We start from the raw sequence: 27,433 nt of genomic DNA on the forward strand, positions 1-27,433 counted from the left end.
AAAGTTACAGTACAGGGCGCGTGGGCATGGTTGTGCATGCCACTCATGAGTCTTCACTGAAGGGAAACTTTAGAAAAGTGGGAATTGATGGGGTGACCTGAGGTCTCGTGAACACGGGGCTGTAGTTGTCTTTGCCAGTTCCACGTGTTTGTGGAGCTTCAAGAAGGTTGTTTTCCACGCTCGTGTCTTTGCTCAAGCCGAAGTCCCCATTGCTCCAACAGGTCCTGGGATTGGGGGTCCCTTAACTCGTCGCGCGAACCGTCTGGTGACCCATATCCTCCTGATCATAACTATAACCTCCCACGCTGCAAAATGCGCAGACACATGCAGACGCGCACACTCCCTACCCGGGGTTCATCACCTCCCGTTTACATTTTTATGGGGCCCGACAAAATGTCAGCACTGTTTGGAAAATGTCTCAGTTTCAGGACTTTGTCCCGCGCATGGCTCCAGCCCCTATAAATGACCCTGTGTGTATTTTGAAGTCGGCCGAGAGCTGCGCTCTGGAAAGCGTGAGTGAGCAGCCGGCTCCCTCCTAGACACACACCTTGCCCGGAGCGACACTTCCAAGTTACTCACTGGAGCTGACAAGTCACCTCAGGGATGAGGAAGTCACCCAAGTGTCTGGAAAACTTGGCCCTGACAGATTTGTCATCCTATGGATGATTCAATTAGGTACCCAGAGGGAGAAACTTTGGGAAAGGTTGTTTCTGGCTTCACGGGTCGCGCCCTCGACTTGTTGGGGGTATTTGGGAGGCAAGAAGTGAAAGGACACCTGAGGGTGAGGACACTGGCCCTGCGGGGGCTGTGCGCTCCCGGAGTGGCGAGCCGGAACATGGTTCCCTCTGGATTCCGGCTCAGGCTGGACGGTCTTCGGTCCGGGTAGCCAGGGCTTCCCAGCGGTGGGCCAGCGTTGGCGCTCTTTCGGCCCGACTTACTCAGGGCTGGGTTGCACAACAGGAAGCCCGCACCAGTTTGTTTTGTCTTGCTGAGCTCGCTAGCGGACGGGGTTGAAGGTTTGGGGCCCAGGCGGTCTGGCACTGACCAGTCGCAGCCAGGCGCCCGGGGCCGGGCTGTGTTGCCTCCGCTCCCAGGCACGCCCCTTGCTCCGTACCAGAGAGACTAGGGGCGCTGGCCTCGGACCCCCGCGGGCCAAGCTACGGAAGTCAGGAACAGATGAGGGCTGCTCTCCTCCTTCCCCGCCATACGCACCTCTCCCTCGTCTGGCGTGTTCCCAGTACCTCTCCGGATCTCTCCAGCTCTCCTGGAAGACAGGCACCCTGCACCTCTGCTCTGTATTCTTATTCCCTTCTCCCGCCCCGCCCCCTCTCCAGGCTTCCTAGACCCTCATCCCTGGAGCATCTAAACCCTGGGGCAGGGGGTGGAGATGTGGAGGGTACTTCTGGAATCGCGGGGTTCAGGGTCTGTAGGTACTGGACTCTGCAATTGCAGCCCCCTTTTATAGAGAGGTGGGCTTTGAAACCTCTCCCCACCTACTTGCAGGACATCAGCAGCTCCCAGAATTTGGGCCCATGGGCCTCGGAGTTTGTGAGGAGAGGGATGGTCTGCAGCTCCCCCCAGTGGGCCAGCCCTTTGTAGGTTATGGGAACTGGAAATCTCAACTACATACTGTATAGTCTGTTCAAGCCAAATGGGACCTTTCTCAGAGATCATCCGCGGATGAGGAAACAGATCCACAGGGTTTTAGGGTTTTGCAGAAGGCCTCACAGCCCGTTGTCAGACACAGGACAAACACTCAAGTTTCCCAGTCTCAGTTCAGAGAGCATTTTATTGGCCTGAAGGTGAACTCAAGACAAATGCAGTCTCCTGTCCCCTCTGAAAGCCTTGATGAGTCATGATTTCTGCCTTGGGAGTTAGCCAGATGTCTGTTTCCCCTTCTCTGAGTTCCCAACTAGACCTCCCTTTTTACACTAAATTGGTAAACTTTGGGGGGGCGGTATAAAATGGATTGTGTTACTTTAAATATCCATATTCCTTCTCTTCTCCAAGTTTGCTTCCAGAGGTGCTGTGTGAAACAGGTGCAACCTGCAAAGGTTTGCAGAAAAAGGCTGCAATGAAGGTTGTTAGGGGCAAGTTTGAAGCTATTTAGAGACAGGAGTCTGTGAAATTATGTTATTTTGGCAATTGGGAACATGCTGAAGTTTAAGGATCGCCTTTTAGTGCATTACAGTTGTTACATGTTTTCACTAATTGTTTTTGCTGCTAGACTAGCCCTAACACTATACACCCTTGAAAGGAAGAGTGGGGGCCATTTCTTTTCCAGTTACTTTCAAAATGCCTTTCATTATTGATAGTTGAATTCTTTTCCTTTGTTGCTCAGAGGACTCAGCAATCCTTGAGGATGAGTAGTGAAATCTAATTGCTGCTATAATGGTCTCTCTCCTTGGTTCACATTGGCCCAATTTTGAGGGAGCATCTTTCCTTTGACCGCTGATTAAATTCAAGTTTCATAATAGTAATCTGTTTGTCAGTGATTCAATACCTGGGGTCAGTTAGTTTCCTCAGAAGGAATGATTATTATTCCAAATAGGAAAAGCAACTTTTTTTGATGGACTCCAGGGTCCACATCAACTAGTGGATAAAATTCCTGTTGGGCCAAAATAGCCAGGGTGGGGAGGTTAAATAGTAGCAAATAAATGTTTTGTACTAGCCTGCCTTCATTTATATGACAGCAAGTGGTCTTTCCATTGTTGTAGAAGAGAGCTCAGTGTTCTTAGTCTTTTTTTCTCTGAGTGCTCTTTCCTGCTAGTAAATTAAATCTGAGGAATTCTTTCCACTGTTGTCTCTATCATATTGTAGTTATTGATCTCTGGAGTTGGAATGTTAATTTGTAATTCTTTCATAATATGGAAGAAGGAGACAATTCAGAGTGGCATCCCGGGCACATTCTCTTCCCTGTAAAAGTCATTTTCTGTAGAGGATATTCTAAAGAAGGTGGAAACACAGGACTTAACTCTAACTTCTGACATAAGTTTGGTTGGCTGATAGAATCCATCAGGATTGAAAATAAATTTAAAACATAAATGAAGGGCACATAAGAAATCTGTGCAATAAAAACATGCTGTCTGCCTCATTCCAGGAGGTTGAGACATATAACAAAATCTTTAAAATGACACTAAAAAGAACTTTGATTAAAAGATGCCCAAGATCCAAGTTTTCCATTTACTTCAGACAGAACTGACACAAAACCCAAATTTTTTATTGAAATAAAGTAAAATAATGATACAGAAAAGTGAGTATATCTTAAGCTTGATGAATTTTCACAAGCTGAACACAACTAAATAACTAGCACACAGATCAAGAAATAGAACATTACCAACACCCAGAAACGTTTTTATTAGTTCCTTTCAGCCACTATGTTTTCCCCAGAGTAACCACTGCCTTGACTTCAAACAGATATATTAATTTTTTACCTGTTTTGATAATACCGTATGTAAACAGAATAATTCAGCATGCACCCCTGGGTCTGGCTTCTTTCTCTGACATAAACTTTTAGTAGGTCAGGTAATTTGGACAATCATGAGACAGAAGCCCTATATTCTATCCTCGTGATGGTCTGATTAGGGGGACTGAACAATCTATGTACATATAACATGAGTGAAACGTGTAGTGTGAAGTCAGCTGAGGGTGAGCAAGGAGAAATGCTGAGGAACATCTTCCACCATGACAACCCAAAATGCTTTTGGCAGTCCCTCTGTTAGGACTGACAGCCCCCACAGCAAAAGAAGTGCCTGGTCTCAGTATTAAAATGGCTATTTGTTCTGTGGCTTTTAGCTAGGATTTTTCATTGTTCATGAGTATGCCAAACAAGAGTAATGTGTCTGCTCAGAAGAGTGGAACAGTTTTTATGCAGCTCTTTCCTAATAGAGAAAGGAATAGGTTAGGAGGAATAGACTAGGAAATATGCAACTGTAGTTAAACTGATTCAACAGGACACAGAGTGTAGGATTCATGATTGTGTGATCACAACTTACTTATACTGTATTTATCCAGGCAACAAATGGTAAATATAGGAATCAAATATGTAAATATATAGTTACACATTTTATCTATACAATCTTTTCAGAATAGTATAAAATATACATGTGTGAAAATATAAATGTATGAAAAATCTATATGTAACATGTAGTGTGAAAAATATAAATAGGTAAGCCTAATATGAGACTATGTATATATAATGGCTGGGGAATGTTGAAAGTAAATTATACATAGCACCAAAGCTTAGTGAATTTAGAATTTAGATAAAACACAGACAAATAAGGCTATGTAGAAAGTTAAGAATATTAAGAGAGGTATGTAAAGTAAAACAGTTAGCATTTATTGGGTCCTTCTATGTACCAGGCACTGTGCTAAGCAAGTAACATGCATTATCTCATTTAATATTATATAATGCTATGAATTAGGTATGATAGTGTAATTCTCACCATTTTACAGATCAGAGACATATAAATTAAGAGAGGATCAGGTAAGGTATAAGGTGAGCATTTGGGGTGGGCGTGGAGGCTAAGGGGGATCTGGATTTGGGGAAAAGGAGGGCAAAAAGAGAGGAGGAGAAAGACCACTTAGGTGGGACTCTGAGGCAGTTTGATAGGATGAACAGAAATAAGGATCCAACCATGTTTCACTTTGGGAACAAAATCAGGGAATTTGTCTGTAAACTGGAATTGAGAAGGCTCTAAGTAGTTTAGAGCCCACTTGAAGAAAGCTGGTGGGCCATTTTTGTCTGATGTTATCTTTTCGAGGCCAAGGACAGGAACAACTACACATTCCTTCAGGTGCACCTTCAGTCTTGCCCACCTGGAGATGGACAGATAGGGTTACAGCACCAGGTCAGACCCTGTCCCAGGCTTCCTGATACAGAGATTAGACTTTCTGAATATCAGTTATTCTTGAGATTCTGAGCCAGACCTGTGAAGTTTCATTTCTAGGCCTGCTGAACACTGTACACAAAAAACTAACCAGATGCCAGGGCTGTGTATAAATTCTTGTTATTCTTATGTGTGAAGAAATGGATTAATGTTTTCCCAACCTTTTTAGCATGACCAATAGATTCCACTTCTGTCTGTAACTTGACTGAGTCATTCATTTAGTTTTTTTTTTTTTAATAAATATGTTGTCATGTTGGTTAAGGGCCTAGTCATTGTTATGGACATTCATATTTCTTCAGTGATGTCACTGAACATTATTTAACTTGTATAAAACTTCTGTCTACCAACAGCTAAAAATAGTTACATTGGTCACCAATTACACTGAAGGAAAGAAATCACTCAGTTACACATATGATAGGGATACTTTATTATACTTGGATATTTGGTTTAATGAGTGATAAATTCAATTTATTTTTAGAATCTTTCATAGGTAACTGTTTATTACCTTTTTGAGAGGATTATACTTTTTAGCTTTGCAAATAGCTATTCACATGGGCTGAGTACACTAAATGACACACTAAATGACAAAGAATGTGCTTTTCATTTGCAATATTTTGCTACCTATGTATCTCCTTGTGTGAGGATTTTTGTTTTTAAGAAAAATCCTCAGCCAGTTACTTTTCTTTTATATTTCTGAAGAAGTTTTGTGTCTCAAACCATGGCCATGTGGTATTCACTCTTTGCAATTCAGGTCATTAATTCAGCAGTGACATCATAGGGAATGTGTTCGTTTTTCCATTTCAAATTCTATTTTTGAAGTGGTTGTTTGCGGCAGCAGTCTGCGGTGTTTACCTATGCCGCCATCTTGGTCTCTCTCTGTTCACTGAACATTATTTAACTTGTATAAAACTTCTGTCTACCAACAGCTAAAAATAGTTACATTGGTCACCAATTACACTGAAGGAAAGAAATCACTCAGTTACACATATGATAGGGATACTTTATTATACTTGGATATTTGGTTTAATGAGTGATAAATTCAATTTATTTTTAGAATCTTTCATAGGTAACTGTTTATTACCTTTTTGAGAGGATTATACTTTTTAGCTTTGCAAATAGCTATTCACATGGGCTGAGTACACTAAATGACACACTAAATGACAAAGAATGTGCTTTTCATTTGCAATATTTTGCTACCTATGTATCTCCTTGTGTGAGGATTTTTGTTTTTAAGAAAAATCCTCAGCCAGTTACTTTTCTTTTATATTTCTGAAGAAGTTTTGTGTCTCAAACCATGGCCATGTGGTATTCACTCTTTGCAATTCAGGTCATTAATTCAGCAGTGACATCATAGGGAATGTGTTCGTTTTTCCATTTCAAATTCCTCTTCATAGTATCTGATGATTAAGTCATAATAAGAACACATTTTAAAAACTCAAAGGCAGTTATGTGTTAATTTAAACTTCTCCCCTGTTAGCATTGTAAGAATGAAGTTTTATTCCAGGGAAGAGTCATCTGTCCTCTGCGAAGGGGAAGATCTAAAATTGTCAGTCGTTTTGATCCTGATTCTGTTATTTGGTTAAGTGATATTTATAGAGCACAATTCATCAATTGATGTATAATATGTAAAAGACAAAGTGAAAGATAACAGTGGTAGGAGTGCAGCCTTGTATTGTTTAGTCCTTATTTTCCAGAAAGCTAAAAATGTTGAACATTTAGATCTCTTCTTCATTACAGCTATGTTTTGGTAGTTGTTTTAGTCTGGCAGTTCAACTCTGTCTATATCAGCAGCTGTTCTTGATAGGTACCTGGGCAGGCACATAGTCCAAATGCTTGTATAACTGGCTTTAATGCTTTTTTTACTGTAATTTGCAGTATGCAACCATGTATACCCATCAATAATAGAAACAAAACGATACTTAATCATTAATACATTTAATGCACATTGATAGCTAATATTTTATTCCAGTCTGTTATAAAACTTCTTTCACTATTGAATAATTCATTTCAGGGTACACCAATGGATTGAAACTATTTTGCAAATACTACTTTAGAGAGAATATTTTGTTAAACATAGATCTAGGAACTTATGGTCCATATTCAACCTTGGCCAGTGCACTCATTAGTTGATTCTTATATGTGATCTGACCAGGGATCGAACCCACAACCTTGGTGTATTGGGACTGCACTCCAACCAGCTGTGCTACATGGTCAGGGCCTATCTGTGTTTGTCTTAAAAATATTTTTGGTTCCAAGTAATTTTCTTTATGTGTGATTTCTTAAAGCTGACCAAGGAAATCCCCCTCTCCCTTGCTATTTTCGGTAGAGCCACAGTTTTCTAGAACTTTCTGTACTCATTGATGAGTTAATGACTGAGGCAAAGTAAATGAAATATTTGTAGGTAATTACTACTAAAAGTAGTAACATTGAGTAAGCTTGTGGGATATAAGAGTTGTATAGATGCATTGAACTGTGGAAAGTGGATTATAAGAGAGTTTACTGAACTTTTAATATTGCCCTAAAGCAGTATTAACCTGAAGGTTCTGAATTTCTTCTAGAATTCCAAAATTACTATAACATTGTATATAAGGTTCTCAGTGCTACTTATGATTTTTAAGTTAGAGAATAAATTCCTGCATTGCATTTGGTCATCCCTTTTTTTCTACTCTCTTCCTTTTCTCTTCCTCTCCCCCCTCTCCCATTCTTTCTGTCCCTCTTTTCCCTTCTGTTCTTCCTTACCTCTATGTCCTGTCCCTATTTACTGCCTGTATTTTGAATATCATGGCCACTGATTTAAATTTAAAAGGGCACTGCCAGATATTTTACTCTATAAATATAGGGAATATTGTTTTCATTTTTGAGAAAATTCTATGAAATATAAAATTGTTTTAAAAGTTAAGATGTATGTATCCCTAATTAGATAGCTAAGGGTTTGGAATCCACAGATAAAACAAAGTCAGGGATTCTATTAGATGGGATCCATAATGTTCATTATATTATCTTTTCAAGTGGTCTTTGGAAGAATGGTCTTGAATCTCTGAAGGGAACACTATAACTTTTCTTTATATTTTTAAATTGGTATAACTCAGAGCTAAGCCTGCTTTAGAAAACGTACTTTCTCTTTTTTTATTTCATCATATTAGTGATTATGTTGTTTGAGTAACATCTGTACATCTTATTATTCAAAATAAATATGTTAATAACCTTAGAATTACCAACATTAGACCATGGGAATGTCCAAATATCTATATGGTCTATATGTACTAGTTATCAGGCATAACCTCCCTAAATTTTTGCTCAATAATGTGGAATTATCCCAATGATGTGGAATTATCCTAGCCCTGTTTCTGTGTAACTTCTGTTCTAAAGTCTGTGAATCTGTCAGTTTCACTGAATAAAGTTATGAAACCACAGAAATGATCAACTATACTTTGTTGTGGGTTAATCATAATATAGTACCCTCTCTTTCAATATAGAGAAAAGATATTGTACCTATCCAATGCATTTCCTCTATAATATCCTCCAGCTTCACAGGCTCATGTTTGCACTTTCCTCTTGTTAAAATTGCAGACAAGAATAATTTTGATTTATTGGTGACATCTAATATAGCTGTGTTTATATTGTTGCCAATAAAATGACTAACACGATTGGCTTTTGTTTATACAATCTTTTCTGAGGAGTCAGTCACCTGTGTTAGGACAAGGTACATTCTGCTTATTAAAATGAACTCCTGGGATCTAAGAACATTCAGCTCTATCTGTCCTTGATTGAATTGCAAAATGTGCTTCACACGGCAGCCGTGCATGAGAATAACTTATATTATCTATCAATAGGCTTTTCATTTCTATATTCTTCTGGCTACAAAAGCTGTAACTAGAGAAGCCCATGGGAATAGCATGGGCCTATTAATGATCAAGGCAGTGATGTTGAAAAGGCAATGTTAATGAAATTATACAATCATTAACCCAAAGGGGGAAAAATAAAAAGAATCAATAAAAACTCTACTTTAGATGGCTTAGACATATGTATAAGAAACCAGCGCAGGAGCAGTTTGTGTGCTTACCAGTATTTTGTGCCTCAAGATCAGGTTTTCCAGGCAGGGTAAGAAATGCTTGTAGCATAAGGAATGGAAAATATAACAAAGGCTAAATGTAGCCTAAGGAAATGAAATGATGTATGAAAATTAATAATTAACTGGCTCATCAGATGAATTATGACTCTAGATGAGTTTATTAATGATATTTACTAAGAAAGGGCTTTTGGCTGTAAATAGGCATTATAGAGCTCATGTTTTGAGAATTTTCTTGAATGGATGAGTTAACATTGCTTTTTGTTTGTTTAATCTTTTAATCCATGAGAAAGTGCCTAAGCCTTGGTTTTAGAAGATAGAGAAATGATTTTTGTGATTTGATTCAAGTCACAAGTTTCCCAGAAAACTAGAGAAATTATTAAATGGTTTTGTGTCTTATTTTCCTTAGAAGCAAAGTACTTTTTTTCTCTGACTTGACTTACAGTAGTGTTTTTGAGTTTGACAGTGGTCAAACATGAAGATCTATTAACTCTTGTTGACTCCTGTAGCTGAATGAATGTTTTTATTGTTTGAACCAATGGAGTATTAAACATCTAAATGTATCAATATATCCGATTTTCAGTACATTAATTTTGCTTTTTTCTTCTTTTTTTTCTGTTGATACCTTGGGGTAGTGTAGTTGGAGGGAGGCCAGAAGAAAAGTAATGCTGGAGAACTTGATAAGTTTTTAAATAGAAAGGTACTCTTCCAATGGAATCTTCCTACCAGTTAGGTTTTGATACTTATTAGTTGGCAAAATGTAGGAAAATTTAATCCTAATATCCATCTTTTTATGGTAAGTGTTGTCTTTCAGCACATTGATGGCATGAGAGCCTCCTATCAACTCTTACTTTGATGGAGCGGGTAGGTACTATTTTTGCTTCCATGTCTCCCAATTTAAGTGCCATGGGTATAAAATCTACATATTTATTTCTGATCATAGTAAATGGGTATTTTTAATAATCTTCCTTATCTTAATTATCTGGGAGAACAGAATTTCTAGAGACTGTAATGATTATCATCAACTTCCTCATTTTATGGATGAAAACTGTAAGTCCAGGGAAGTCATAAATGATTTGCTAGTAGTAGAACTCAGGTGACCTGACTTCTGGTTGAATGCTCTTTTCACTCTGACTCAATGAGGATGTGTCTTTCTTAAAAGTTAGCAGTTTATTCCTTTTTTTGTTACCAAGTGGATTTAGAATTGTACATGATCATATGGCCTAGCTAAAAAGTATATAAAATATTAGAATATGAATAGACAAAATTGATTTTTAAATTTAATGTTTGACAAATCAGTTGGTATGATTAATGTGAAAACAATAGGCATATTTTCACATACAGTTTATTTTATTTTTGTCTTGAGACTCTTTTTTTCAGCTCACATGCCATTGACTTCTTGGTTGTCCTTTATGGTATTAATCACATTACTTTTAGGCTGTTACTTTTTTAGTTACAAAATTTAAGTAGTTTTGTTGTTTTTACTTTCAACCTAAAGCTATTTAAAACAGGAGTATAGTATATAAAAGAATAAAATAAATATCCAATCTGACAGGCAGGAATGAATGTCTGATAATTAAGTTTTCAGTGTTTTAATTATTCTTACTTTTCACAAACTTAACCTTATTAATGATCAAGTCTAATGCCAAGTACCTACTTACGTGTTTTATCCATATTTTTTGATGATAATTTCTGCTTGTTGTGATCTTGCTGCCAAAAATTACTCCCTTATTTTTAAAAACTTGGAAATGGGCATAGTCTGCAAATCTGCAGACATTGGTCACTTGGACCGTAGTCTTAGTGACTCATATTTCCAGTCATGTTGGATAATTCATCATTTTTAACAAGTTGCCAATACAACGTATTTATCTTGCCTTTTGTGTGTGTGTGTGTGTGTGTGTGTGTGTGTGTGTGTGAATAAGTGCTTTCTTATGCAGAATTCAGAGTGCTCAGAAAATAGTTTTTATCAATGAGTGGAGAATAGATGGCTACTATAATCTGGCAAAGCATAGAGAAATTAAATGATTCTTGTTCACAATCAACCAATAAATCAATAGAGCAGCTGGTAATTCATTTGAATTCTTATAAATAGATATAGCAAAAAAGGCATTGGAATTTTTCCAATGTAAAAAAAAAAAGAAATCTTACAACTGGCCTGATATCAGGGTTCATTTCTTATTATTCATAATGAACTTAAATGATACAGGTTTGGATAAGCCTGGACATATTTGTTCATTCTCGAAAACTGTAGTGAAGGGAAGGGCAGGAACAAGACCTAGAAGTGTCTCTGAGGACTACATGGCATGGAAGTATTAAATGTGACAGACTGATAGAATTCTTTGTTCTTCAATCTTCTTCTAAGGATACTTTTCCCATTGCTTTTTAGAGAGAGTTGGGGTGGGGTGGGGGAAGAGAAACATTGATGTAAGAGAGACACATCAATTGATTGCCTCCTGCACCTGCCCAGACCAGGGCTGGGGATTGAACCTGCAACCCAGGTACATGCCCTTGACCAGGAATTGAACCTGTGACCCTGTGGTGCATGGGCTGATGCGCTAACCACTGAACTACATGGACCAAGGCTAGAATTCTTAATAAAATAGAGAATTGGTAGAGATGAGGGGAACCTTTCCAATTTTATATTGTTAGTAATTTTTGAAGTTCTTTAACATATGGACACACATAGTCAACTTTGCAGAAGGCACAGTGAGTGCTTGACTTGAAAATGAAATATTTTTGATTTTCTAAAATGATAAAAGAAAAAAAAATTTCATGAAAAGTTTGCCTTTCTTGCCAAACCGGTTTGGCTCAGTGGATAGAGCGTCTGCCTGCGGACTGAAAGGTCCCAGGTTCGATCCCGGTCAAGGGCACGTACCTTGGTTGCGGGCACATCCCCAGTAGGAGGTGTGCAGGAGGCGGCTGGTCGATGTTTCTCTCTCATCGATGTTTCTAACTCTCTATCCCTCTCCCTTCCTCTCTGTAAAAAATCAATAAAATATATTTTTTAAAAAAAGAAAAAAAAATAGAAAAGTTTGCCTTTCTTGATATTCTGTCTTTGATGATTGGTGGGGCCATTCATTTGGGAGTTGAGTTGGAAATATTTGTCTACGACATTGAGTGGGTCCTTCAGAAAAAGTAGAAATCATTCAGTTGGGGATATTTGGCCGCTACTGCTTATACTCCGTTCATATTTCCTCTGTTCAACTGTGGCTTTTTTCCAAAACTGTCATGTCTATGTAAAAGAAAACAGACTGCATTCATTAGGAGTGGTGGTACTTAGTCACCTCATTGATTGTACATACATTTTGGGGAGCCATTGATCAAGGAAGAAGGGCTTTTCCTAACAATATAACCGGGAAATACTGACATTATTGCATACAAATGGATGATGATGTTCTGTGATCATGTCAGTACTTTTGGTTCTCCTCTGGTACTTGAGAAAGGGGGTAGTGGGATTGCAGATGGAAGCTTTATGGAACTATGGTTGATTTACCATGTTTGGTGCATGATGAACATATCTCTTAAAGGGCTGTTCTTTCCTTATACTTTCTATAAAGCATATTTCACAGCCTTTTCCTTTTCTAGGACATTAATGGAAGGTGAGAGTATTGTCCTATTTCCATTTCTATAACTCAGGATCAGTATGGAACCAAAATTCTAATGCTGCTCTGAATATTGGGTATGTGGATGTATGAGGCCTTTGTGAGAGTCCCAGGCCCATATTTTTATCTTTTGTGAATCTAGGGACTATGAAATACTTGCTCTATGAGTGAAAATCAGAGGTGGTTTAATGTCCTCATAATCTCATTTAGAGGCCAGATCTGCCATTAGTTTGTTTACTGGAATCACTGAAGCAATGCTCTTACAGCTCATGAAGGTGATGCCTTTTGGGTTTTCCAAGACTCACTGTTGCAGAAGTGAACTAGTACAGACAGATCCTCTAGGGAGCAAAATAAGTTTCATTTTGCAAGCTGGCACCAGTAGGTTGGTTGTAGTTGCCAAGAGCACTATATTGAAAAGGGCTCAATGGCAAACAAAACAATGTAGTGATCCATAATCCATGCCTACCATGAATGCAGGAGGGGAAAGTGCCCGCCAGTGAACCATGTATTTGATGACCCTGCTCTACATAAAAGGCCCTTTTGCTAAGAGTGCTTCTTTTCTTCCTGAGGTGAAAGCTACACAGGTTGAAAACTCACTGTAACTTATTTTCCATTTTACTTTTAAAAATGCCTGCATTTATTTTTTTAAACAGGCTAAAAACCCACACCATGGATAACTTATTGGACTTTGCCTGAAAGGAGTCATTAGTGCCATTGGATATTTGACCATCTTGGCCACAGGTTTTTTCAAAATGAATGGAAGGTCATGCAGCATGAATCTCCACCGGATATCAGGAACCCCACAGGGGCCTGGGATGGTCAGTGGCCAACACATTCCTCCCATCCGAGCCCACTCGGGGACTCCTGGCCCCTCGTCCTGTGGCAGCGCACCAAGCCCTGGTATTGGAAGCCTTGCTAACAGTCTCCATCTCAAGATGCCCTTGGGAGGAGGGATGGTTCCTCAGAGCAACATGGCTGAGAGCCCCATCCATCTGCCCGCCTTGAGCCCCAGGAGACAAGTGCTCACCAATGGGAAGTCACGATTCCAGGTCACCCAGGCCGGAGGCATGTCAGGGCCACACACTTTAATGCCAAAGCAGAAGGAGTTTGGAAGTCCTTTTCCTCCAAATCCTGGGAAAGGTAGGATTGTCTTTCTGGGATCTTTTAAAAGTGGAAAGTATTTTTTTCTCCCCCTAGTCCCTTCTCCCAGAAGATCCTATGGAAAAATACACGACTCAATGTCAGGGCCAAAGTTGATGGTCTTATAATGATATGTAACTCACTTGGGAAGAGGGAGGATATGTACATGTATGTGAGGACTAGGAGGCCACAGGAGTAAGTGTGAAATCTCATGGAACTGTGAAACAGAGTGGAAGGCAAGATAGAAAGATCAGAAATAGGGAGGTGGGATGGTGACAGTGGAGAAAGGGAAAAGTTTAGCAAGATCCTACCCTCTGGATATACAAAGCTCTGCTCTGGCTCCCCAAGGGCTAGATTCTGCAGGCCATGGAGGAGAGCTAAGGATGGCTGGAACTATCATTATGCTAGTTGGGTGCTAGCAGAAAGGTGGTGTTTGGAAGGAAAAAAGATAAAAAAGGAGACATTTTATAAAATGAGGAGTTAATACATAGAAATGATAAAAAATTATTCAAGAGCAAAACCTGTAATTTTTCTAATACAGTTATTAACAAGAGAGAAGGAAGCTAGGAGTAAATAATGAAAATATGTATTTTTTGTGCTTGTGGAGAACTAGAAAGCCTGGTTAATTTGAAATTCAGAGAGAATTATTTAGTTCAATAATGTTTTATATTTTATATTATCTATTTAATGTAATTTTTTAAAATTTTTATGAGTTTATTTGGGCCAAAACTGATGATAATTTCCAGGAAGCAAGATCTCAAATGCTCCCTAATTACCATGTTTTAAATTAAAGAATAATTGTTGTAGATTGGCAAATTATTTGAATGACACACTGTCTGTAGAAACTGATATTTAACAAGATTATATTGCACATGATATGTGTGTTTGGGCTAGTATAGAAAGAGTATGTACCCCATGTAAAATATAGCTTTGTTATATAAATTAGCACAATTATATATTCCTTTAGGTATTTTTAGCATTCAGTTTTAAATGTTTATACCTCCAAATAAAATTACTAGCAGCGTGTGAATAGCCATTCACCAAGTTAACTCATAATTCACCCAGTAATGGTGAATAATTATTTATACCAGGCAAGTAACCAAAAGGTTGCTTGTTTTAGTGTCTATGTATTTCTGTGTATGGAGAAGTTGGTATAAATGGATAGATTTAAAAACAACAACACTTAATATATGTATAACTTTTTTCTTTTCTTTTTTATCTATTTAGGTTTAGGTTTGGTGGTTTTATTTCTTAGAGATACTGATTTAAGTGTAAATATAGGATAAACTTTCCCTGGGGGCTACATCCAAAATAGCTCTGTCATTGTCAGGTTGCTATGTTCATGGCGAGGCAAGTGAAGTTCTTCAATGTCAAGCTCATGTGTTTGTATTTTCAGGGACTGAGGCCCAGTACCAGTAAAGTCTTTCAGCTCATGCTTGACTAGTGAACTGTAGCTTGCTTTTATATGTACTTATGTTTGAAATTCTGACTGGCAGTAATAATGGTGACAATATTAATAACTTGCATTTATTATATTATAACTCATCTATGTCAGGCACTGTGTTAGTGCTTGCCAATACATTTAAGTTATTCCTTATAACAACCTTGAGTTTTATGCTCAACTGATTAGGGAACTAAAGTCTAGAAAGAATAAGTAACTTCATTGCCAGTCAGTAAAGAGTTTGGGAATATTATGTTGATGGTGACCAGAGTAGTTATAACAGTTTTTAAAAAGTGCTTCAAGTTTTCAGATTCTTCTCTCTTCAATTTTCTGGCTCCTTGCTCAGCTTCCAAGCTTATAGTGCTTGTTCTGGATCTTCATGATTGGGGCATGCATGGGCATGGATAAAGGGTCAGGAAAAAATATATTATTATCCCCCCTGGCCTTGCAGGTTGGATACGACCAGTGGTCTTGGATGGTGCCAGGAGTGGCTGAATGTGTCTCTTTTCAGATCTTGGTTGACAGTTCCTAAACTAAACCAATAACAGGATGAGAATGGTGATCTGAGACTATTTAAACTTCATCTAATCACTCAACAAATAATTTTTGAGCATATATTAAAGGTGAACCACTGTTTGGGGGATACAATAGCCTGTAATACATAGTTATGGCCTTCAAGGAGTTGAATTCAGACAAATGAATGGACAGTTAAAGCACATTTAGGGCTCTGACAGGGATACACTCAGGGTTGTATGATAACATTTAGTAGGGTTCCCAGCTAGTGCTTGATAAGTGGATCTGGGAGGAGAGTAAGATATCTAGTCAGACACTTGAAGGATAAGGAGCTAGTCTTGCAACGTGTATGTCCTATGACTGTAAGTATGTGTGTGCACGTGTGCATGTGAGAGGGCTGTCTGGAAGTTATTCTGGGTTCGGGAGAAAAGCATACTCAAAACCTGGAGGGGAGAGATCATGTGCATTTTATGGACTTTCACTTGGATCCACATTGGAGGGGACAAAGACCATGATAAGAGATAAGACTGAGAAAAATAAGCAGAATCCAGATGATGGGTCATGGTTGATACACGAATGAAGTTAGATGTGTCTTGAGGACACTGATGAGCTGTGGAAGGGTTTTAACCTTGGGAGTAAGGTAATAAGCTTGAGGTTAACATGTCTCCCTGGCTTTGTTGTTGCCTTTTCATGGATTATTAACTACTAGTAGCCCATCGTGCGATATCATGTGCAGTAGGCCGCCCGCCGCTTCTGTGCTGCTTCCACAGGAGGCGGGAGGGACCCGCGTTCATTCCGTGGGAGCTGGGAGGGACCCGTGCTGCTTCTGCAGGAGGCAGGCCTGCTGTCTCCTCTCCAGGCCTGCGCTTGGCCACGGAGGCTGCGGGCTGGCCCCCTGACCCTGTCTGTGTCCGCTCTGGCTCTGGGAGGCTGGCCCGAGCTGGGTGCGGCGACGAAGCAAGCGTTCTGCCAGGCCGCTCATGCTGTGCTGGCCTGCTCTCAGTGGCTGTCCCCTGCCCCCCGGGACTGAGGGACTCCAGGGGGAGGCGGGGCTTAGAGGACTGGGCGCTGCCATCTTTGTGACAGAGTGATGGTTAATTTGCATATTACCCTTTTATTAGATAGGATGCCATGACCCAGAGGAATAAGTACCAAATAACCTGTTACTTTGTGGGGTGTATTAGTTAGGGTTCTCTAGAGAAACAGAACCAATAGGTGGTATAACTATATGTCTGAAATAGAATATATGTATTATCTATCCATCTAAAATGACATATAAAAAGATATACTTGCTCACATGATTTATTTAACAAGATATACTTGCTCATGTGATTATAGAGGCTGACTGGTCCCAAGATCTACAGGATGAGTCTGCCAGCTGGAGGCTCGGGAGAGCTGAAGATTTAGTTGTAGTCCAACTCTGAAGGGCTAGAACTAGGAGAGGTAATGATGTAGTTCCCTCCAGAAGGCCAGCAGACTTGAGATCCATTAATGATGTTTCAATTTCAATCCAAAGGCAGGAAAAAGCCAATGCTCCAGTTCACAGCTAGTTATTCAGGAAAGAATTCTCTCATACTTGGTGTAGGGTCAAGCTTTTGTTCTATTCAGTCCTTCAACTGATTGGATGAGGCCCACTCATTTTAGGAAGGACAATCTGGAATAGGAGATGAAGGTGGTGGAATCCAATCTGATTCTAAGGCTTGAGAAGTAGTAGGAGGCACAATTGGAACACATCTCATTATAATTGTGGTTAACAATGAAATAAAAATACTTTTATTTTTAATTTATGTGTAGTATTTTTTCCAAACAGTTAACAAGTTGTGAGCACACAAATACTATTAAGTTGTTGACTAACTACTTAATAAATAGGTGTTAGGTGTTCCTTTTGGCCTAGGGGCACCATGAAGAAAATCACAGACATTAAGAATGCCATGAACTGAGAACATTTGGGAACCTCTGTCACAGGAGTTTATTTTTTTCACACAGAGAGTAGGCCTGAGCAGGTGATGCTGCTAGTGGTTGGAAGGTCAGGGATGTCATGCCCAAGATCATGGAGCTTCTCTTAGTCTTTCTCTCTTGGTTGTACAATAACTGCCTCACTCTAGCTTCTGCTATGAAGTCTGTCTTCTTTTTTAAAAAAATAATTTTTTTATTGATTTCAGAGAGGGAGAGAGAGATAGAAGCATTAATGATGAGAGAGAATCATTGATTGGCTGCCTCCTGCACGCCTCACACTGAGAATCGAGCTGTAGCCTGGGCATGTGCCCTGACTGGGAATTGAACCGTGACCTCCTGGTTCATAGGTTGACACTCAACCATTGAGCCACACTGTCTGGGCTGAAGTCTGTCTTCTGACAATGATGAAGGAGGAAGGAAGAAGGACAAAGTGCAAAAAAGACAACAGTGACAATTCCCCCCAAATATTCCCTTTAATCGAATTTCCCAGGAGTCTCACCCAACTGTTCCCTGTAGCCAATCATACATAACTTATATTAAATAAAACCCAGTCTTTGTTCTTGAATCTTCTTGTTTTAAAAAGTTAGATTTTATCTTACATTATTTTGTATTGTTATATTGTATTTTACTTTTTAGCATTTGCCACTTTTTAAAATTTTTTTTATTGTCTAAAGTTTTACATATGTCTCCTTTTTCCCCAATTGACCCTCCCAACCATTCCCTCCCTGGGCAAGCCCCCACCACCCCAGTGTCTGTGTCCATTGGTTATGCTAATATGCATGCATACAAGTCCTTTGGTTGCTCTCTAACCTCTCCCCCTCCCCTTCCATTTGTCTCTGGATCTATTCTTGTTCATCAAATTATGTTGCATTTGCCACTTTTAATATCTCTTTTTCTTGCAAGTAAGTTGAACCACTTTTAAATAGGTTGCAGACATTGTGACACTTCATCCCCAAATTTCTAAGTTGGTAACTTGCATGCTATATAATAAAAATCCATTAATAATAACCAAAGAATTTAACTTTGCTACAATAGTATTATTTATATATAGGGTATCCCAAAAATGTATACACACACGTTGAATAATTATAAAGGCAGTGTTTGTTAAAATACATTTCATTTTCAAAATTGAGCTGTCAGCTATTCAAGTGTGTATATATATATTTTGAGACACCCTGTATATTTATATATTAAAATGCAGGTCATAATCAAATTCATCTTATATTGTTATTTTATATTTTATTTTTCACTACTTATAATATAAGTTATTATTTTCTTCCCCCATTTATAATCACATGATTTTTGTAGCCATTTTTTTCTTTTGATCCAGGATCTAAGCAAAGATCGTGTACTACATTTGGTGATGTCTCTTCAGTCTCCTTAAATCTAGAGTAGCCCTCTAACCCTGCCTTTTCTTCGTATTTCCTGACAAATTCGTTGATATTTTTAGAGTTCATGTCAGTTGTTTTGTTATACAATCTGCTTTGTTTGAATATTTCTTCATGACTGGGCTCAGGTTAAACAGTTTTGGCAGGAGTACTACATAGGCGTTTTGTGTACCACCCATTGCATTATACCAGGAAGCACTGAATGCTCATTTGTCTTACTATTTGTGATGTTGCTTTTAATCACCTGGCAAAGGTGGTGTCACCAGATCTCTGCACTGCCAAAGACACTTTACCTTTCAAAATTAATCAATAATCTTGTTCTCCAATATGCTTTCATAGCATCCATTGATAATCCTTGTTTGAATAAGTTATTGCCTTGTTTTCCAATTCTGGCATTTCCTCTATGTGTATTAGTGGGTATTCTTATTACTGTAAAGAGGAGCTTCTTTCCCTTCTCTTATTGAGAGTCTCTGTGGACTTACGAAAACTTTATTGCACTGTTTATTATTGTCACTGTTCTTTCTGATGCTCATACTGTCCCAGATTTAGCCATGGGAGCCCCTTCAAGTCAGTTCCTATGTTCTTTTTGATATGTTCCCAGGAAACACTTCCTTGCTTTCACACATTAACAAATATTCTAGGCCCACTTGCACTTCCTGCCCCAGACCCAGAACCAGCCCAGGTCCCTTTTAGTGAGAAATGATATTTGGAAAACTGAGTGAAAGGTTATTCGTATTGACTTAGGAGTGTCATTGCTTTTGGGCCCTGTGCATGGACAGTGTTAGGAAATATGTCAGAACAAGATAATGAGTTCTAGTTAAAATACAACATTACAGAGTTCTACCTCACACTTCCTCAGTACGATCCCTGGTTCTCAGCAATGTCATTGTATTTCTTTGCTCTTCCCTACGATAGAGAAAAAGTTACTTTTTAGCTTTACATTTTTAAGATAGTAGAAATTAGTTTTAAAAATGGTTTCTTACTACATAGAAAATTGTAGTGTGCTGAGATGAGAATGTTTGTATTTCTATGAGCCACTGAGTGAGCATGGAGGACGTTCTGCAGTTGGCAACTTCCTGGCCCTGCTAGGATTGGTGAGTACAGAATCCCAGTTATTTTGTACCAATAATGACATTCCTCCCTACTTTCCGCTCAGCAGTTATGAATTGTGATTAGACTGGCAGATATGCATTTTTTCAAAGCATGTGGGAAATCAGTTTTATGATCTCTACTTTAAGCACATTTGACATAGCTATTTAAATATTTAAGACAATCCCACATTCGCAGTACCTGTAGGCTTACATAATTGGGAAGATTTTCATTGTAAAGGTTTTTTCTTTTACTTCAGGGCCTCTGACATTTCTTGTTGGGCTCTGCTGTCCTTGGAGACAAAGGGAGTTAGTTATTCATTAGCACTTTGTGGGTTATTCATTATTGTTAGTCAGAAAAAGCAGAATATCAACAAAGGACACCAAACTAATTGGGATTAAAAAATTCTGTTGTCACTTAAGGCTGGTGTGTCTTGTAAAGACCTGGTTTAAGAAAAGTAATGTATTGTGTGAACCTGGGAGCTTTAAAAACTGATGTACTTTAAATGGTACATCAAGTTTTATTTTTATTTTTTACTGCTTGTGGTTTGCTAATTCAAAAGGTTAGAGTTTTATTCTTTAGTGGGTCAGCTGGCTTCGTATTGCCCACCTCTCCCCTCCCCCACTGCCACAACATAAATTTTAAACTACTGCCACTGATTTTTACTTTTCTATATCATTTCTTCCTTATGCTTCTCCCTGGGAAAACAGGCAATGAAAAAAATCTGCTAACACCCATGAATGAACTATGTTGAATGTTGTCACGTTAGAAGTGGGATAAGAATAGCAATCGGGGTTCCACTTTTTTGAAGAGATGCAGTTGATATATTAGGTAAAGAAAGTTGAGGCAAAATACTTGGTTACTTTTTTCCCCACTTCTGCTTTTAATCATTTATATTTCCTTGCACTTCCAATGTGGCTTCCTGCAGAATTAGAGCAAATAAAGTTAATATTTCGTAAAAAGTTCCAAAAATAACCAAACCAGTCAGAGACCAAAGGCATTATTCCAGTTGAGGTAGCCAGAGTTTTCATTTCGTCTAGCCAGCAAGGCAGGTGAAACACAATGTTTACTTTTGTTTACTCTGTGGGCTACACAGGGTACACTTTGTGTGATTTATTGATGCTGGGTGTAAATCAAATTGATGATGGATTTCCAAGTATTACTGAATGGCAGGCATGATTTGTTCCAGTTATAAAAGCAATTTGTCAATCTCATAACATTCCATGTTTAAAAGAATATATTCCATTAACACACCCTGCTCCCTATATACACCTCAAAAGCTTTTGGACATGAAGCTGAAATGTAACAGTTGTTAGTTGCATATGGCATATTAACACTGTAAAATAGCAATGGCTTTGGGACCTATATGGTACTTTGTAGCTTACAAACTTGCATATTGATGGTCTCATATGATTTAATTAATAGGCATCATCCTGGGAGAGAGGGCAAGTGTAAATTGGCTCCATTTTAGGGATGAACAGGCTGAGGTTCAGTTTGCTGAAAAGTCTTGCCCTTTCTCCCCATTAGAGTTTATGGTTTCTAACATTCCTGAAAGAGTATACCTTTATTTTTTTAAAATATATTTTTATCGATTTAAGAGAGGAAGACAGAAGGAGAGAGAGATAAGACACCAATGATGAGAGAGAGAGAGAGATCATTGATTGGCTGCGTCCTGCACCCCCCCACCCCACCCCACTGGGGATCAAGCCCACAACCCTGACTGGGAATTGAACCATAACCTCCTGGTTCTTAGGTCGATGCTCAACCACTGAGCCACAATGGTTGGGTGAAAGAGTGTATCTTTAAAAATTCAAACCTATTCAGCTGCCATTTTCATCCATGAGCTGAGGAAATGGGTCCTTGCTCCTGTTTTGGAAAATTGTGCTTGACAGTATGCGTCCTTCTGAGCCAGGAGGACATTGTCTACCCAGGCAGGAGCCAGGCGGTCTTTGTGTGATGGCAACCAGAGTGACATCAGTATATGCACAAGTTTCTTTCCATGTCTCTGTCTCTGTTTAAACCCAGGCAGGAGGATATCATGCATATGAATAGATTTTCTACTTCTGACCCATAAAATTTTAAGGCTAAATTGGTGGTGATTTGTATTTAATAACTATTTTCATGGCTGCCTTACTTGAATAATGAAAGAAATAGAAGGTCTGTAATTGGCTCTGACATAAGAAACAAGTTAAAAATGTGACTTATGGTGTAGGACCTTGCTACTTAAGAATAGTCTGAGGCCAGCAGCTTTAGCAGGGACTGGGGATCTTGGGTAGGGAGACGGTGAACATCAGAGGACTTGTGAGCCAACACGTTGGCTTTCTAGGTAGTCACCCACTTGTGTGGTAGTCTTGGTGCACATGAGATGGTGCAACAGAAAATGGTGTTTACTTTTGAAAGTTAAATTAGATGGTAAGTGTGAAAGTTCATTTTATACTACAAACTGCCAGAGCATGTAAAGTATTATTCCTTGATTACAAATCCATGTTGGGCAGTATGGATCTTCATAAACCACTGCAACTGCTGCTGAGTGAGATGGCCCCAACACACTACCCTATTTCTTTATATTATTTATTCGTCCTTTTACATAAAAACCTATAGCTTAGTCATAACTCCCCAGTATAGGCTGTATGAAAAGCTATTTGATAGGTGAATATAGAACCCTAAATGCTCTCTATTTTTATAGTTTTCTTCAAAAGCTAGAGAGGAAAAAATGTAAACCAAACTAAACAAACATTGAGCTGAAATAGCATATTTAAAAAGTTTATCTTCCATCTAAAGATTTTACTTTATTTAGATGGGGCGATCTTATAATTTATTACCCAAATCAGGATACTTTCCAAGAATGAAATGGAGCCCTATTATAATTATGCTGGGATTATCCTGGATGAACTAGAATGCAGGGTCACCCTTATATTTAGCAGAAAGTTTAATTGTATTTAGATTCAGAATATTACCCAACTGCTTTAAGGTAAAGTAGTTCAATGTACTTGTCAGGAAGGATTAGCCCCATAGACGTTAATAGCAAAATTATTTATTGGGACCCTTGAGTGATTATTCCTATATCATTAAGTAAAAGCATTAGTTTCTGGGGTTGAAAATAAGCAGCTAGCAATTATTTAGCACTTTCTATTTTCTACTGTTCTCAGCTTTTCATATCTTAATCCCTCCTAGCCCCATGAAGTATCCCCATTGAAAACATGAGAAAAGAGAGGCTTAGAAAGATTAAGAAACTTGACCAAGAATGCATGGGGATTTTAACCCATGTCTCTCTGACTTCAGAGCCCTAAATACTTCTATAGGTTATTGTTTTGTTTTGGGCACAGGGTTTGCCTCAAAAGGCGAGGTTCTTGGCAAGTGAGGATAATTTCCTGAAAAAGCCAGTATGTCTATCATAATTTCTACTATGTGTGGTGGTGTAGTATCTATATATATAAAAGCCCAGCGATCTGAACAGCAGAACGACCAGAATGACTGATGGCAGCCAACCAGCCTGATCCAGGCCCCAATCAGCACCCCCTCCCTGGCTGGCTCTGCCCCCAATTGTCCCCCAACACCCTGATTGGGTGCAGGGCTGGCCGGCCAACTGCCCATGGCCCCTCACCCCCACCAGCCTAGCCCGATGGGCCCCCATCAGGGCGGGCCGGCCAGACCCCACCCATGCCTCTAGTCTGGTACATATTTATGTTGTAAAGAGCAATGAGCTGAAGCAAACAACAAAACACTACCAAATAAATTGTTGCAGGTGTCTGTGTTGATTTATGTAAAACTTGAGGCCTGATGCACGAAATTCTTGCAAGGGGCTCGGCCCTCGAAGCCCCTCGCAGCCTCAGCCAGTCCTCACAGCCCTGGCTTCGTCTGGAAGGTTGTCCAGACGGTCATTTTGCTGTTCAGTCTAATTAGCATATTGGCTCTTTATTATATAGGATGTGCCCCTCCTTACTTGCTTAAGATAGTGGTTTTGGTGGAAGTCAGGTAGGGTATGTGACAGAAAAGAGAAGGATACAGTAATGGCCACTGTGTTTTATAAGGTAACACATTTAAAAAGGTAATCCAGATTTTTGTTCTTAGATATGGGATTCAATAAAAGGATAAAAAAAGCATTTAATGGGTGATCCATTAAAATGTTAGTTTTATTTTGTGTTTAGAGTTTAGTAAAGGGGAGGGTTTCCAGGGTTTAAGTATGCAGACCAATGATTTGTTTGAAGTCATGTTGAACAACACAGTAATTTGAAATAATTTGGCTGCCAGATTTGAAAATTTTCAGCATAGGTGTTTCTTATTGCCTTGGGTCATATAATAAAAGATAATCCACTTACAATTTTAATACTGGCTTTTAGGAAAGGTTTTAATAAGAATCTATCAGATATAAATCATATACAGTTAATCAGTGAGTTAAATTTTTAAAATTTGGGGTACATGGATTGGGTGTTGAAAACATATTTTCTCTACATATTTGGCTCAGGTAAGTTTTCCACTTATATAGTACAACCATCCATTTATTATTGTGACAGTCAGACTCTAAGATGCCCCTCCACCATTCCCCTCTCCTGGAATTCATGCCCTTGTGTAGTAGCCCCACCCTTTGAGTGTGGGCTGGATAGAGTGACTTGCTTCTAACCATGATGAAGATGATGAAATGTCACTTCCATTATTAGATTGCAAAAGATTTGACTTCCTGTCTTGCTGTCAGACTTCTCGGTTTGTTTGCCATGTTGGAAAGGCCCATGTGGCAAGTAACTGAGGGAGGCCTCTGGCCAACAATCTTCCAGAAATTGTATTCTGCCAACAGCCATGTGAGCTTCAAAGCAAATCTTTCCCCAGTTGAACCTTCAGATGAGACTTTAACTGTAGCTGACACCTTGATTGTGGCCTTGTGAGAGACCCTGAAGCAGAGGACCCACCTCAGCCATGCTCAGATTTCTGACCCAGAAACTGAGATAAGAATCCACTTCAGTTATTTTTCTTTTCTGATTGTATTTTAAGAACTTCTCTATGTCAAACAATCAACTGATATGGACATATACATATATATATAATATATACATAATATATATATATAATGTATATATTATACATGTGTGTATATGTGTATCTGCAGGGAGCTCACAGTGTGTTGTTTTAAGCCACTAAATTGGTGGTAATTTGTTATGTAGTAATAGATAACTAATACAATTATTGTCTAGGCAATATCTAGGAGCAGAAGGGCAGAAATTAACCTCTATTGAGGACCTGTGATATGCCAGACATGGTGATACGCTTAAAGATTCAGGAGAGCCAACCTGTAAGGTTTTTAAAATGACATCCATTTACACATGTGGAAATCAACATTCAGAGAAGTGAAATTAAATTATTTTCCCAAGTTTACATGACTCCTAAGAGAAAAAAACAGGGTTTGGGTGCAGGTATATCGTATCCCACTGCCCCTGTTCCTTCCATGCACCAGGCTAACTCCTGTGAGCCATGGCAAACACCGGTGTGGCATTTTATTCCTAAAGAGTTAAACAAAGACAATTCATCTTTAAGCATTCATCAACTACCTTCTGTGGGCTTGTTGCCAGGCATCACTCCCCCCACTTTTTCTTCTCAATGGTTTGTTCCCACCAGATATTCTTTTCTGCTCTTTTCCTGCCCTTTATCTAAACCTCTGTTTCACGGCCCTGTTCTTTATTGCCCTTTTTATTATTCTCAAACAAGATTCATAGACAGTGTTATCTATCTATGCACATAATTTTTAAAAATCAATATATTCTCATAACTGCAATATAAGGGAATAAAAAGGAACATAATTTATAGTAAAAATAATATGCATTTAAATATGAAAATGTTCCAGCACACTATGCCGGAAGACATAATGAAGTAGTTGGCTAAGCTGGCACCTAAGTGTGGAATTAGCTAAAATTCTGATGATTCAGAATTGTATTTGTTGTTTATACTGATCACTCAGATATCTAGTTGTTTTGCTTTGAGTGATATTTTTTGAAATGATGGACAATATTTTATAATATTTCTGCCAAAACATTGATCAGTCTTCCTTTGATTTGTACTGTAACTTCATTAGTGTAAATACGAATCATGAAAATAAAATGGACTTGCGTTCTAAACTTATAATTATAAACATATTTTTACCTACATGAATTTCTTGTGGGACTTAAAAATCATGTGGGATGTGAAATAATTATTTGTGGGTAGGACTGTGTGTCATTTTGCTTTCACAACTGAATGCCAATAATGCTGACAACCCAGAAGACCCCTAGAATCTCCAAATGTCTCTTAGGGGGCAGCATCCTCCAAATCCACTGATCTAAATCTAAATCTGCTTTCAGTAAGAGCTGATCAACTGATTAAAGCATTACAATTTCCAGAGGTGTTTGTGTTATAATTGGGTCAGAACCTTAAGACAAAGAAAGGTGTTGTTCTTGGTGGTATTTATGGGGGAATAGGGAAGTGGCAAAATGAAAGATGAAGATGGTCCCCTTTCTTCAGCTCTTAAACTACATAGCACATGTGTACTCTTTATATTTTTGATTCTAGCCTTTGTTCTTATATACCTTAGGCTTCATATACATTTATTTTACACGATAAATTAGATGTGTTTTGTAAGTCAAATTCTTTGTTCTTTTCTGATTGTATTTTAAGAACTTCTCTATGTAAAACAATCAGCTGATATGGATATATATACATATATATAGTACACACCCACACACATATATCTATGACCTTCTTTAGGGAGCTCATAATTAAATATGAAGAGAGAAAGAAACTTTAAAAAGCAATAACTTATATACATAATGGTTTATTGACAACAATAAATGAATTTTTGTAATTATATTTAATATAGTATATGGTATGTAACTAGTAACCTATCCTATATAATAAAAGTCTAATATGCTCAGTGTCTGGTCATCTGGTCGGCCGTTCAACCAATCAAAATGTAATATGCTAATGATATGCTAAAGCCACTCAACCGCTCACTATGACGTGCACTGACCACCAAGGGGCAGACACTCTGACTGGTAGGTTAGCTTGCTGCTGGAGTTTGGCCTATTGGGACTGAGTGTGATGGGCCAGACATGCTCTGGAGTCCTCCCGCAGTCCCTCCCCGCTGGCCAACCTCCTGCATCCCTCCCCGGCCCTGATCATGCACCTGTGGAGTCCCTTGGCCTGGCCTGCACCCTCTCACAATCCAGGATCCCTTGGGGGATGTTGGAGAGCTGGTTTTGGCCCCATCCTGTAGGTCAGGTGCAAGAATTCGTGCACTGGGCCTCTAGTAAGTATATAAAGCCTGTGAAATTATATATATTATCGATGCTATATAATGTACCATGAATGCTATATATTCTATA

At 38.8% G+C, this 27,433-nt stretch overlaps 1 protein-coding gene across 1 annotated transcript in view; it reads left to right on the forward strand.

Annotated features, from left to right (window-relative positions):
* The window catches only part of GLIS3 (GLIS family zinc finger 3), a 450,661-nt gene that overhangs the window by 884 nt on the left and 422,344 nt on the right, over positions 1 to 27,433 (forward strand). Inside the window, exon 2 of the mRNA XM_005874458.2 lies at positions 13,214 to 13,700. Within this exon, the coding sequence (XP_005874520.1) occupies positions 13,313 to 13,700 (388 nt within the window). The 5' untranslated portion in view covers positions 13,214 to 13,312. The remainder of the gene's footprint in view (positions 1 to 13,213; positions 13,701 to 27,433) is intronic.

This window comes from Myotis brandtii, unplaced genomic scaffold, assembly GCF_000412655.1.
Source record: "Myotis brandtii unplaced genomic scaffold, ASM41265v1 scaffold44, whole genome shotgun sequence".
Taxonomy (NCBI): Eukaryota; Metazoa; Chordata; class Mammalia; order Chiroptera; family Vespertilionidae; genus Myotis; species Myotis brandtii.